This window comes from Megascapheus bottae, chromosome 7, assembly GCF_031878675.1.
Source record: "Megascapheus bottae isolate mThoBot1 chromosome 7, mThoBot2.hap1, whole genome shotgun sequence".
NCBI lineage: Eukaryota > Metazoa > Chordata > Mammalia > Rodentia > Geomyidae > Megascapheus > Megascapheus bottae.
In genome coordinates this window covers 46,210,236-46,223,339 of record NC_143515.1, presented here as the reverse complement: position 1 = coordinate 46,223,339, position 13,104 = coordinate 46,210,236, and the positions used below count along the sequence as shown (strand labels likewise).

The window sequence follows — 13,104 nt, the reverse complement described above, 5'->3', positions numbered from 1 at the left end:
TAGTCGTAAGAGGGGATTTAATTTGGGCATGTCCATATATACTTACAATCTACCTTTTTTTTAATCATTTTTCTCGCTCTATCATTCTTCATTGAAGCCTCAAAGACTCTAGATATCTTTTTCATTATGGAAAAACCAGATGGATCACAGATCATTTCCTTAGTTACTATACAACTCATTTTACTTGATAAATCTTACCATTTCCATATCATGCAGTTTAGCCTTTAGTTGTAAATTCTCTTTTTCTAATTCATGTAATTTGTCAGAACGAGCTCGAGTTCCTTCTAGTTGATCTTCCAACATGGTTTTTGTTTCTAACAAAACTTGATTGTCTTCTTTTAATTCCTATAATCATTTTGAAAGGGTTTTTTTATTTAAAAAAAAATCACAATGCGCTTGGTCATCTCTTAAGTTTTTGAACGTCTATAACATAAACATTTAATTTTTGGTCATGGGGCTTGAACTCTGGGCCTGTGCGTTATACCTGAGCTCTTCAGCTCAAGGCTTGCACTCTGCCCCTTGAGCCACACAACGCCACTGCTGGTAGTTAACTGGAGATAAGAGTCCCACGGGACTTTCATGCCTGGGCTGCTTTTAACTTCGATTCTCAGATCTTAGCCTCCTGCATAGCTAGAATTACGGGTGTGTCCCCGGAATAAACATTTTTTTCTTGTAAACTAACCATCGGCCCATGACATAAACATTTTTAATTGTAAACTAAAACATCAAGACAGTCTATAAACAGCTTGATGTAATAATAGGCTATTAACAGAAATACAGTTGCTGTTTTTTGAATTGATTTACCCTCCAGAATTTAAGCTACTATGCAATCAAAATGCCAACTACTTTATAGCAGAATGAATATTTCTATCATTGCAGTATGCTTAATATTTCTTTTTGCCAGTCTTGGGGATTGAACTCAGGGCCAAAGCACTGTCCCTGGGCTTTCTCTACCACTTGAGCCATCGTACCACTTCTAGGTTTTTCTATGTATGTGGTATCAAGGAATTGAACCCACATTGTACAAACATAGTCAGTCTAGAAAAGTATATTAAGTAGGTCTCAGTAAGTCAGGCCTATAATCCTGTTTGCTTAGAGAAGTGGAAATCAGGAAGAACAATGTTTCAGGTTAGCCAAAGGGAAAAGTTAGTGAGATTCCAGGTCAATCAATAATGGACATTGTGGGGTAAGCCTGTCATCCTGGTAATACAGGAGACATAATATGAAGGATCTAAATAAAGCCGACCTGGGCAAAAACTCAAATTCCTACTAAAAAAATAACTAAAGCAAAAAGGGCTGATGGTGTTTCTAGTGCCTAGGAACTGTGAGATGCTGTGTTCAAATGGCACTACCACAAAGAAGAAAAAAGTATATTAAGTCAATTAGAAATGGATGAGAACTCCTTAATAATAGCATGCACACATACATCTAAATAACTGGCAAAGAATGAATAAGTTTTGTACTGCAGCACTATTTTCTCTATTTAATGGTAACAAGGCTAAAATGGTCTTCATGCTTTCAATTCTTGATTTTGCATATCCCATATTGAGACTGACCAAAATCTCTTCCATTCACAGAAATTAAGAAAATTAACCCAGAAAAAAGTCTTTATCTCCAATTAACCACCAAAAAACTGGAAGTGACACTATGGTTTACAGTGGTAGGGTACTAGTCTTGAGCTCAAAGAGCTCCCACACCCTGAGTTCAAGCCCCAAGACCAATAATATAACACCAAAAAAAAAAAAAAAAAAAAAGAAACATCAATGAGTTGGAAGAACTTCCTAATGTCAAAAAAATCAATTTGCGAATGTCTAAATAATCCTGATTTATCATTTACTGTTGCTTCTAATTTCAAACATTCCTTGTTTAAAATCCAGTAATAGTGGCTGAGGTTCAAAGCCAGACCAAGCAGAAACAGCTGCTAGACTCCATGTCCAAATAATTGGCACAATGATGGTCTACAGGTATGGTTAAAGTGGGACAGCACCAACCGTGAGCAAGAAAGCTGAATGAAAGCATGAAGCCTCAACTCAAGTTCAAGCCCGTTTCCACAAACACCAAAAAAAAAAATATGAAATGATTCCTGTTTATTAAATACATTTTGAAAGTCATTAGCATTTTAAGGAAAAAAACTATTATGAAATCATTTTATTTCGCAACCTACCTCAACTCTTGCTTTGTAAAATTCAATATCATGTAGTCTCTCTTTATATCTGCTGACTTCACTTTCAAGTTTATCAACTCTGACTGCCTTCTCTCGAAGTGCATCCAATTCATCACGGTACATTCTAGCAGAACGAGCATCCGAAAGCAAATTCATGTTCTAAATAGAAGCAAATAATAATGCTTTTGTTTGTTTGTTTGTTTGTTTAAGTCAGTCCTGGGGCTTGGACTCTGGGCATGGGTGTGGTACCTGAGCTCTTCAGCTCAAGGCTGCTACCCTACCCTGTCAGCTACAACATCATTTCTGGTTTTCTGGTGGTTAATTGGAGATAGGAGTCACAGACTTTAGTGCCTGGGCTGGCTTTGAACAGATCTCAGCCTCCTGAATAGCTAGGATTACAGGTGTGAGCCACTGTACACAGCAATAATGCTTTCATTTTTATTTTATTTTTTTCTTTTTTGCTAATATTGGGGCTTGAACTCAGGGCCTGGGCACTGTCCTTGAACACTTTTTGCTCAAGGCTAGTATGCTGCCAGTTGAGGCACAGCACCACTTTTGGCTTCATCTGGGTAATACCAAGGAATGGAGCCCAATGGCTTCATGCATGCAAGGTGAGAACTCTACCAGTGGGCCACACTCCCGGCCTCACATAAATGGTTTTAGTATTAATCATTCAACTTTTTATTTCTTGGTTATATAACATAATATTGAAAAAAATAGTGATATATATATATATACATATATATATATATATTTATATTCATCTTTTTTCTTGGTGGGGGCCAGTCCTGAGGCTTGAACTAAGGGTCTATGTGCTGTGCCTGAGCTGTTTTGCTCTAAGTTGAGTCACAGAGCTACCCCTGGATTTTTGGTGGTAAACTGGGAGATAAAGAGTCTCACAGCCAGGGCATTGGTGGCTCATGCCTGTAATCCTTGCTACTCAGGAGGCTGAGATCTTATGATCGAAGTTCAAAGTCAGCCTGGGTGCAAAAGCCCATGAGACTCCTATGTTCAACTAACCACCAGAAAACTGGAAGTAGAAGAGCACTAGCTTTGAGCTGAAGAGCTCTGAGACAGCACCCAAGCCCACAGTTCAAGCCCCACAACTGACCAAAAAAAAAAAAAAAAAAAAAAAGACTGGACCTTCTTCCCAGGCTGGATTTAAACTGCAAGCCTCAGGTCTCAGGCTTCTGAGTAATGAAGATTATAGGCATGGATCACCAGCACATGGAAAAATATTTTTTGAAGAAAATTATATGGTATGTAAAGTATACCACTCTCTGAGTATTTTTTAATATATAAGTCATGCAAAGTTTTTTTAAACCAAGCAGAGAAGGGAATTTAAACATATGTTTGTATTTATATCCCAATTATGAGCAAAAAAGTTTAAGAGTTTAAAAACTAAGTTAACTTCTACTTAAAATTTAATAAGTGTAAGGAGGAAAAGTTAACTTTAAAATATGAAATGATGCTGGGTGCCAGTGGATCATCCTTTTAATTCTGTCTACTCATGAGGCTCAGATCTAAGGATCAGTTTGAAGCCAGCCCAGGCAAGAAGACCCATGAACCTCATCTCCAATTAACCAGAAAACATGTTGTAACTGGAGGCATGGCTTTAGTGGTAAAGTGTTAGTCATGACTGAAAAAGCCAAACAAGGGGCCGGGAGTTTGGCCTAGTGGTAGAGTGCTTGCCTACCATGCATGAAGTCCCGGGTTCAATTTCTCGATACCACATACATAGCAAAAAGCTGGAAGTAGTGCTGAGGCTCAAGTGGTAGAGCTCTAGCCTTGAGAAAGTCCAAGGACAGAGCTCAAGCCCAGAACTGGCCAAAAAAAAAAAAAAAAAAGCCAAACAAGGACCTAAGTTCAAGACCCAGTACTAGCACAATCAGTCAATCATCAATCACAGTAGAGCAAACCATGAGCCAAGCTGCATTGCTAAAGTGAAATACTAGTTACTTGGGGCTGGGAGTTTGGCTTAGTTGTAGAGTGCTTGCCAAAGACCTTAATTTCTAGGTGGTTTTGTTGTTGTTGTTGTTATTGTTGTGGTACTTGAACTCTAGGCTTAGAAGTTGTCCTTAAGCTCTTCGGCTCAAGGCTACCACCCTACCCCTTGAACCACAGCACTACTTCTGGTTTTCTTGTGGTTAATTGGAGATAAGAGTCTCATAGACTTTAGTGCCCAGGTTGGCTTCAAACCATGATCCTCAGATCTCAGTCTCCTGAGTAGCTAAGATTATAGGCATGAGCCACACCTGGCTTTTAGTTTCTAGTTTTGACTCTAACATTTTTGATGAAACACTGAAAAAGCCATTAAATTTAAGTTCAATTATCTCATTTATTTATATGAAGTATTGAGGTCAACGTTACAAAAATATCACAATTTCCAATTACTTGAGGGTTCTGTATAGTAACAATTATAGGTACAAACCTCTTGTTGTAGCCTTTTAAATTCTATTTCCATTTGTTCAAGTTCTTGTTTGCAGTCTAACAACTGTTCAGTCTTTTCCTCCCTGAAACACATAACATACTTATTTAACATAAACTCAACACTTAAAAAAAATGATTTCCCTATTTGGGTTAATATAAATGAATTGTCATTACTGAATAGCTAATAGTATTAGCTGTAACCATACACAGAGCAGAAAAAAAAAAACAAAGGTATGTAGATGAATGGATATCATCAATTTTTCCACTTCCATGTTTTTCAAAGGCTATCTTCAACAACAAATGTCATCATAGTTCACTGTACAGCAGCTTTTCTCCTCAAAGGTCTACAAACTATTTTCAACATATACAATGACTTAAAGAAAAAAAATATATATATATACTTACTAATTGAAATATATAAAACTTTGCTTTTTTTGTCGGTTTCTTTTTTTTTTTTTTTTTGGATTGTCATGGGACTTGAACACTGGTCCTGGGTGCTTTCCCTGAGCTCTTCAGCTTAAGGCTACCACCCTTCCTCTTGAGCTACAGCACCACTTCTGGTTTTCTGGTGGTTAACTGGAGATTAGAGTCTCATGGACTTTCTCACCTGGGCTAGCTTTGAACCACGATCCTCAGATTTCAGCCTCCTGAGTAGCTAGGATTTCAGGCATGAGCCATTGGCGCCCAGCTTCTATCTTGTAACTTATAGAAGTATAACATGCTTCTGTATTTTCAATATGAATACACTCGTGTTTTTTTTTCCTTTTTGACCTGTTTCCTTCCTTCCTTCCTTCCTTCCTTCCTTCCTTCCTTCCTCCCCCCCATTTCTCTTTCTTTCACCAGTCCTAGGGCTTGATCTAAGGTTCTGGGCACAGTCCTTGGATATTTTTTGCTCAAGGCTAGTGCTCTGTCACTTGAGCCAGAGCTCCACTTCAGGTTTTTCTGTGTATGTGGTACAGAGGAATGGAACCCAAGTCTTCATGAAGGCTAGGCAAGCATTCTACCCCTAGTCCACGCTCTCAGCCCCGACCTGTTTTATTTCTAATTTTCATTTTTCTATGTTCCCTTCAGAGCCTCAAAGAAATCTCCTCAAAGACTCCACTAACTGAATTTCAACTGTTTTTTAATAATAAAAGGTTATTATATAAACAATTGTTCACCTCTCATATGGCTTTTTCAGAACCTTATTTTTTTTTGTACTTTGAACTCGTTCTGGCTGCTTTCACTGAGCTCTTCAGCTTAAGGCTACTGCCCTACCCTTGAGCCAGTCCCACTTCCTGTTTTCTAGAGGTTAATTGGAGATAAGAGTATCAGGTCCTTGTGTGCTCAGGCTGGCTTTGAACCTTTATCCTCAGATCTCAGCCTTCTAAATAGCTAGGATTACAAGCGTGAGCCACCACACCAGCTCCAGAACCGTAAGTTTTAATACTAAAGTACTTCCTTGACAGAGGATATGCAACTAAGTGGGTTATATGCTTTGGAATAAAACTCACTGTATATAAAATGTTGCATATTTTAGGACATAATTCTAAAACTAAACTACAGGTTCAAAGGTACTTGCTACAAAAAGTGCTCTCCAGAAAAACTATTAAGCAGCAGAGGCTAAAGGTACCTTTAGAAAAAAATTTAGAAATGCTGTATTAATGTTCTCATTTGTATTTATTTTCTATTTGTTTCTTTTTATCTTTTGTTTTGGTGCTGGTCCTAGGATTCAACTCAGGGCCTAGGCACTGTAACTGAGTTTTGTGTTCAAGGATAACTCTCTACCACTTGAGCCACAGCTCCACTTCTGGCTTTTTGAAGGTTAATTGGAGATAAGAATCTTACAGATGATCCTGCTGAGGCTGGCTTCAAGCCATAATCCTCAGATCTCAGCCTCCTGATTATGAAGGATTACAGGCTTGAGCAACCATATTTGTTGTATTAACTTTTCTTATTTTGAGACTCTCATCTCCATTTAACCTCCAGAAACTGGAAAGTGGGGCTTGGCTCCAAGGAAGGGTGGTAGCCTTGAGCCAAAGAGCTCAGGGACAGGCCAAGTTCAAGCCCCATGACCCACAAAGAGAAAGAGAGAGAGAGAGAGAGAGAGAGAGAGAGAGAGAGAGAGAGAGAGAGAGAGAGAGAGAGAGAGAGAGAGAGAGAGAGAGAGAGAGGGGGAGGGGGGGGAGAGAGAGGGAGGGAGAGAGAGAGAGAGAGAGAGAGAGAGAGAGAGAGAGAGAGAGAGAGAGAGAGAGAGAGAGAAAGGGGAAGAAAGGAAGGAAGGAAGGAAGGAAGGAAGGAAGGAAGGAAGGAAGGAAGGAAGAAAGAAGGAAGGAAATCCTTGAACACAACATTTTCAAGGAACAATAAAGATATGAGATGATACTTGATGAAGTATTAATTACTAGGAATACTGGCTTTATCTAGCATATTGATTTATTTATTAAAAACTTTATTTTCATTTTCTAATCAGTATATTATGAAGCCAAATTTTGCCAGTCCATCCAAGTTGTTGAAATTTTAATATACTTCATAGCTAAGTAATTTTTATTGGAGAATTAAATTCTAACATAGGCAAATTGTTCAACAGATTCACAGCCAGGACTGTAGTTCTAATTGCATGCTTTATCTAAAGACGAGAAGATTGTGCTAAATTATATGCAAAGAACTAGTGTTCACTGTTTAGCCTATCCATTAACTGCCAGTCAAACTAATAACAGCAATCTCCTCCCTAATTTTCCTGGTGCAGCTGTGTGTAAAATATCCTGGGCGTGTCCACTTCAATAGACACATAATAATGCAGACATCCACAAATGAAAGCTGTATTTTTCTATTTTCAAATTTTCCTATAAAATAGGAAATACCTTGCATATTCAACTTACTTTCTTTACCTACATCAAAGAATCAGTAAATAAATATAATTGATGTATTGGGTTTTAAATTTAAAACCTACAACCTGAAGCTCAAATTCTAGAAAATCCAAAATGAGAAAAAAGTTCCTTAAAAAAAAAATTCTTTGTTCTTCCTAAAATACACAATTCAAGATATCCAGCAGAGAATGGCTGCTTTTGTTAATGGTTCACTTAGGAATGTCTATGTGTAACATTTATATTTTATAATTTTATATTTACATCTTAGAAAGTCAAATAAATAATTTTAGTTATTGAATGTAACTATTTTACTAAGTAGAGTTACACATTTCAAACACTTGATATAGAAGATACACACAAAATTAATATCTTAGAAAAATTATTTTTATATTATATACCAGCAATTTAGTCTTACAAAAACATTTTTTAAAAGCTGAGCTTAATGGAGTAGGAATACAAAATAGTACAGCTTCTTGAAAACAGAGCAGCTTCTTGCACACTGGCAACACGAGCCAGCAATCTCATTACTTATGTTTTAAATGAAGATATGATAGCAAGTAAATAAATAAATATATCCTACACATTAAAAAAAAAAAGCGGAGCTTATTTATTTGTGTCAATTGTTCCCAGTATGATGAGTTTCAAGGAATATAAATAAAAATAAGCCCAACGATTTGCCAAGGAAGGATACAATTTTGTTATAATAAAAATATTTTAGCTTGTAATCCTAGCTACTCAGAAGGCTGAGATCTGAGGACACAGTTGAAAGCCAGCCCAGGCACAAAGGTCTGTGAAACTCTCATCTCCAATAAACCACCAGAACAAACTGCAGTGTGACTCAAGTGGTAGAGCATTACCCTTGAGCTGAAGAACTCAGGGACAGCACCCAGGCCCAGAATTCAAGCCCCATGACTGAAAAAAAAGAAAAAAGAAAGAAAGAAAGAAAGAAAACTTTACATTTCCTTGTTGTTGTTGTTTTAGTACGAGGGCTTCAACTCAGGGTCTTGTTGTTGTCCCTAAGCTTTGTCACTAAAAGACAGTGCTCTACTACTTGGGCCACAGCTACATTTATAGTCATTTGGTGCTTAATTGTAAAAATGTCATGAACTTTTCAGCCTGAGCTGGCTTCAAACTGCTATCCTCAGCTCTCAGCTTTTTGAGTATCTAGACTTACAGGGCTTGTCCTGTCTTATTTTTCTCATTTTAACAAATATTAGTGAAAACTTAATATAGGGTCCATTGATCAATATAGTTTATAAGCCTAAAGTACTGTTTATGTCATTTTTGTGATTACATAAATGCAATGAGTCTTGAAAATCAGCTACTTACAGTTCCTGCCTAAGCCTTCTTATCTTAGCCTTAGCATCAGCTAGTTCCACTGACAGATGCTGTCGACTTTCTGTTCGCTTCATGCCAGGAGAACCACAAGGTGACTGTGCAGATGAAGAGCCATGGGGTAGAAAATGAAGACCATCTCGCTCTTCTGAGAGTTCTATGATAGTCTAAAAATTACAGAAACAAACACAAAATAATTTTTAGTGTTCTATATATTAACCAACTTTAATATTATTCACTATCAAAATAAATTCACAGTAGGGAGCCCAGTGGCTCAAGCCTGTAATCCTTGCTACTCAGGAGGCTGAAATCTGAGGATCGAGATTCAAAGCCAGCGTGGGCACTAAAGAAAGTAAGACTTTTTCCAATTAATCACTAGAAAATGGGAAGTGGGGCTGTGGCTCAAGAGATGGGGAGGTAGCCTTGAGCTGAAGAGTTCAGGGACAGCAGTCAGGCCCAAAATTCAATCCCCATGACCTACAAAAAAAAAAAAAAAAAAGAAAAAGGAAAAGAGAGAAAAAGAGAGACAGAGTCAGAGAAAGAGACAGAGAGAGACAAGAAATTCTCTGGTGAAAGTATCTTTTGTTTTGTGCCAGGCCTGGGGCTTTTCAGCTCAGGGGTAATGCTCTACCACTTTGAACCATAGCACTACTTCCTTAGCTGTCTCCCTCTTTTCTTAATTTTTTAATTTAATTTTTTGCCAGTCCTGGGCTTGAGCTCAGGGCCTGAGCACTGTCCTTGGACTTTCTCAAGGCTAGAGCTCTACCACTTGAGCTTCAGCACCACTTCTGGGTTTTTTTTTTCTATGTGTGTACCAAGGAATCAAAACCGGGTCTTCGTGCATGGTAGGCAAGCACTCTACCACTAGGCCAAACTCCCGACCTCCTCTTTTTTATTTTTATTTATTTTTTGTGGGGGGAGGTCAGTCGTAGGGCACAGGTGGTTATTCAATTTAAAAGTTAAAAGTTAAAAATTCAGTTCTCTGCTCATGACAGCCACACTTCAAGTACACAGCAACACATGGGCTAATGGTTACATTATTGGGCAACGCCAAGATATAAAATATTGCCATCAGGACAGAATTGGACACTATTATTCTAGACATTTATAATTCACGAGAAACCAATTGCTAGAGAGAATAACACCTGAAAGGTTTAATTTAATCTTGTTTTTCTGGAGGTAAGGTACCAGGTACTGAGATAGATTCCTTTGTGATTTCACAATTAGTCAATAGTAAGGCTGAGCCTCCAGGCTAGTCTTCACCTCTGTATCCTATGCTCTATCTCACAATGATCTTCTTTCCTTTAACTTCTTCCTCCAAAGGCCCTCCATGAAGGCTCCTTTAGTTTTTTTTCATAAATAGGTATTTTATGGGGTATTTAACTCAAATACTGTATCTTTTTTTTTTTTTTGTCAGTTCTGGGCCTTGAACTCAGGGCCTGGGCACTGTCCTTGGGCTTTCTCAAGGCTAGAGCTCTACCATTCGAGCCACAGTACCATTTCTGGCTTTTTGGTACCGAGGAATCGAACCTGGGTCTTTGCGCATGCTAGCCAAGCACTCTGCCACTAAGGCTAAACTCTCGGCCCCTCAAAAACTGTATCTTTTATCACCATTTTCTCTATAGTCTTCCAATATTTTTCTTCATTGGTGAATTATCTAAATCTTTCTCTTTCAAATCTCTCAGGCAAACAAAATTTATCTTCTAGTGTAATGCCAAATTTTCTGCTACTCCACACAAAATGAGTTGCTTACTTCCTTTGGATCATAAACTCATAACCTTTATTTCTTACCAGTTCATGTCTACTCTTACTGAAGCATTACTTAGTTTTTGTTTCTTTTAACCATCTACTAGAATTTATCTGTTTATCTTTATTTTAGTATCTGCTTCCTTGCAACTACTGCTTTTAGAAATTCACGTATTCATGTTAATGAGCTGGGCAATAGAGGTAATCTTAGCTATTCAGGAGACTAAGATCTGAGAATCACAGTTTAAAGCCAGTCCAAGCAGAAATGTCTAAGAAATGTTTAATCTCCAAATTAAACAGAAAAATGCAGGATTGGAGACATGCTCATCAGCACTAAGCAAAACAGCCAAACACAAATATAAAACTCTGAGTTCAAATCCTTGTAGAAGAAGAAGAAATAAGAGAAAGAGGAAGATGAAGCCTCATGACATCAAAGATGATTCCCCAATTCCCTTCCTCCTATATCCATTACTTAATATACCCAGGCTTCTCCAGTAAAGAACGAATTTCTTTTGGTGACATGTCTCTTTTACTATCCTTGCTCATATATCATGGCAAAAAATAAAATAAAATATAAAACAAAGAATGCTCTAGGTCATAGGTTCGTCAGTAAAGACAACAAAGTCAAATCAAAGTATAACACCTATGTTCAAATATTTAAAGATAACCTAAAAGTTAATACTATGACTAATTCATTAAGGTACAAGCCTTTGTTTAAACATGAAATATTACCTTATAAAATTTTATCACATGGAAATTGCAATAGAAATATGTATCAAGAGGGCTAGCAGTGTGGCCCAGTGGTAGAGTGCTGGACTTGTATGAATGAAGCCTTGGATTTGATTCTTCAGTGCCACATAACAGAAAAAGTCAGAAGTGGTAGTGTGGCCCAAGTGGTAGAGTGCTAACCTGGACAGAGCCCAGGTCCTGAGTTCAAGCCCCAGGACCAGCAAAAAAAAAAAAAAATTAAAATAATCTTAAATATTTCAGGAAAAGTTTGATGTACATACGAGGGTGGCTTTTTTGTGTTTTCCTTCTTTGTTTTTTTCCTAATTCATCTCTTTTCCTTCTTTAGCCTACTTACCCACTTTTAAAATTTTAATTTGTGCTCTAAAATTTCTCTTGATTTCCTATATTTTCTTCAGTTTTGATATCTGAAGTAAAATTGAACATTCTCATTAGAACTAAAAGAGATATAAGTATAGTTTAGGGAAAAATTCATCAACAATTTCTATTATGTAGACTTTCCATTGGTTCCAAAAATAATCAAATAATCTCAAAAATGTCTCTTACACGTAAATAGAACAGTTGTACTCAGTAAGCCACTTGGTTGAAAATGAAGTATACAACTCATGGGTGGGGTTAGGGGGGAAAACTGGGAGAGAAGGAATAACACTGCCCTAAAAGAAGTGTACTCATTACCTAACTTACGAAATAGTATCCTGTCTATGCATCACCTTTATGATTATAATAAAAATATGTACAAAAATATGTATGTTAAGGGGCCAGGAATTTAGCCTAGAGGTAGAGTGCTTGCCTAGCATGCACGAAGACCCGGATTTGATTCCTCAGTACCACAGAGAATAAAGCTAAAAGTGGTGCTGTGGCTCAAGTATCAAACCACTAGCCTTGAGAAAAAAAAGCCCAAGGACAGTCCTCAGGCCCTGAGGTCAAGCCCCAAGACTGGCAAAAAAAAAAAAAAAAAATGTATGTTTGTTTGAATGGCAGAATATTTTGGTCTGCTTTTAAGAAAACAATAGCACTTCATGCATCAAAGTATAACTGTTCTAAAATCATAAACGGTTTTGAAAGAGTGCAAAAAAATCAGTGTAACTTTGCTCTTTTTACAAAGCAAAGTTCTGTTTTAAAGAGCTTATAGTAATTCTCTTTTTACAGATCACACTTCATCATGCTACAAAAATTTGAGATCTCTTTGGGACATTTTATTCAGAACACCTGTTATTCTCCTTTTCTGCACAAAATCAGAAAAATACTAACTTAGAAAAAAAAGAGGGGCCGGGAGTTTGGCCTAGTGGTAGAGTGCTTGCCTAGCATACACGAAGACCTGGGTTCGATTCCTCAGTACCACATACATAGCAAAAAGCCAGAAGTGGTGCTGTGGCTCAAATGGTGGAGCCCTAGCCTTGAGAAAATCCAGGGACAGTGCTCAGGCCCTGAGCCCAAGCCCAGGACTGGCAAAAAAAAAAAAAAAAAAAAAATCTACCTTATTTATTAACAATTATGGGTTCTTATATTTCCTTTTTTGTATTTGTGGTACACTGAGGAAAGACTGAAAGGGAAAAAAGAAAAAGGGAAAGAGGGAAGCACAAGTGGAAAGGGAAAGGGAAGAGGAAGGGGAAGATGAATAGAAAGGGGGAAGACCACAGGGGGAAGGGAAAAGGAAGAAAGGAGAAAGGGAAGGAAGATTTCCCAGTTAGATATGGATATGTATTCTACATTTGCAGATAAAACCAAGTGTGAATGAAAATATGTAAGGAAAAAAATCTGCATTTGTACTGAATATGAATAGACTTTTTTCTTGTTACTATCCCCTAAATGGTGAAAAACAGTATCTACAAA

At 37.4% G+C, this 13,104-nt stretch overlaps 1 protein-coding gene across 7 annotated transcripts in view; it reads right to left on the bottom strand.

Moving 5' to 3' along the window:
- The window catches only part of Ccdc88a (coiled-coil and HOOK domain protein 88A), a 97,403-nt gene that overhangs the window by 53,802 nt on the left and 30,497 nt on the right, over positions 1–13,104 (bottom strand). For all 7 annotated transcript variants that reach the window (XM_090336903.1, XM_090336900.1, XM_090336904.1 and 4 more), the window contains exons 8-11: positions 8,773–8,945; positions 4,596–4,677; positions 2,165–2,323; positions 199–345 (exon numbers count right to left, since the gene is read on the bottom strand). In XM_090336903.1, coding sequence (XP_090193029.1) covers positions 199–345; positions 2,165–2,323; positions 4,596–4,677; positions 8,773–8,945 — 561 coding nt within the window. The remainder of the gene's footprint in view (positions 1–198; positions 346–2,164; positions 2,324–4,595; positions 4,678–8,772; positions 8,946–13,104) is intronic.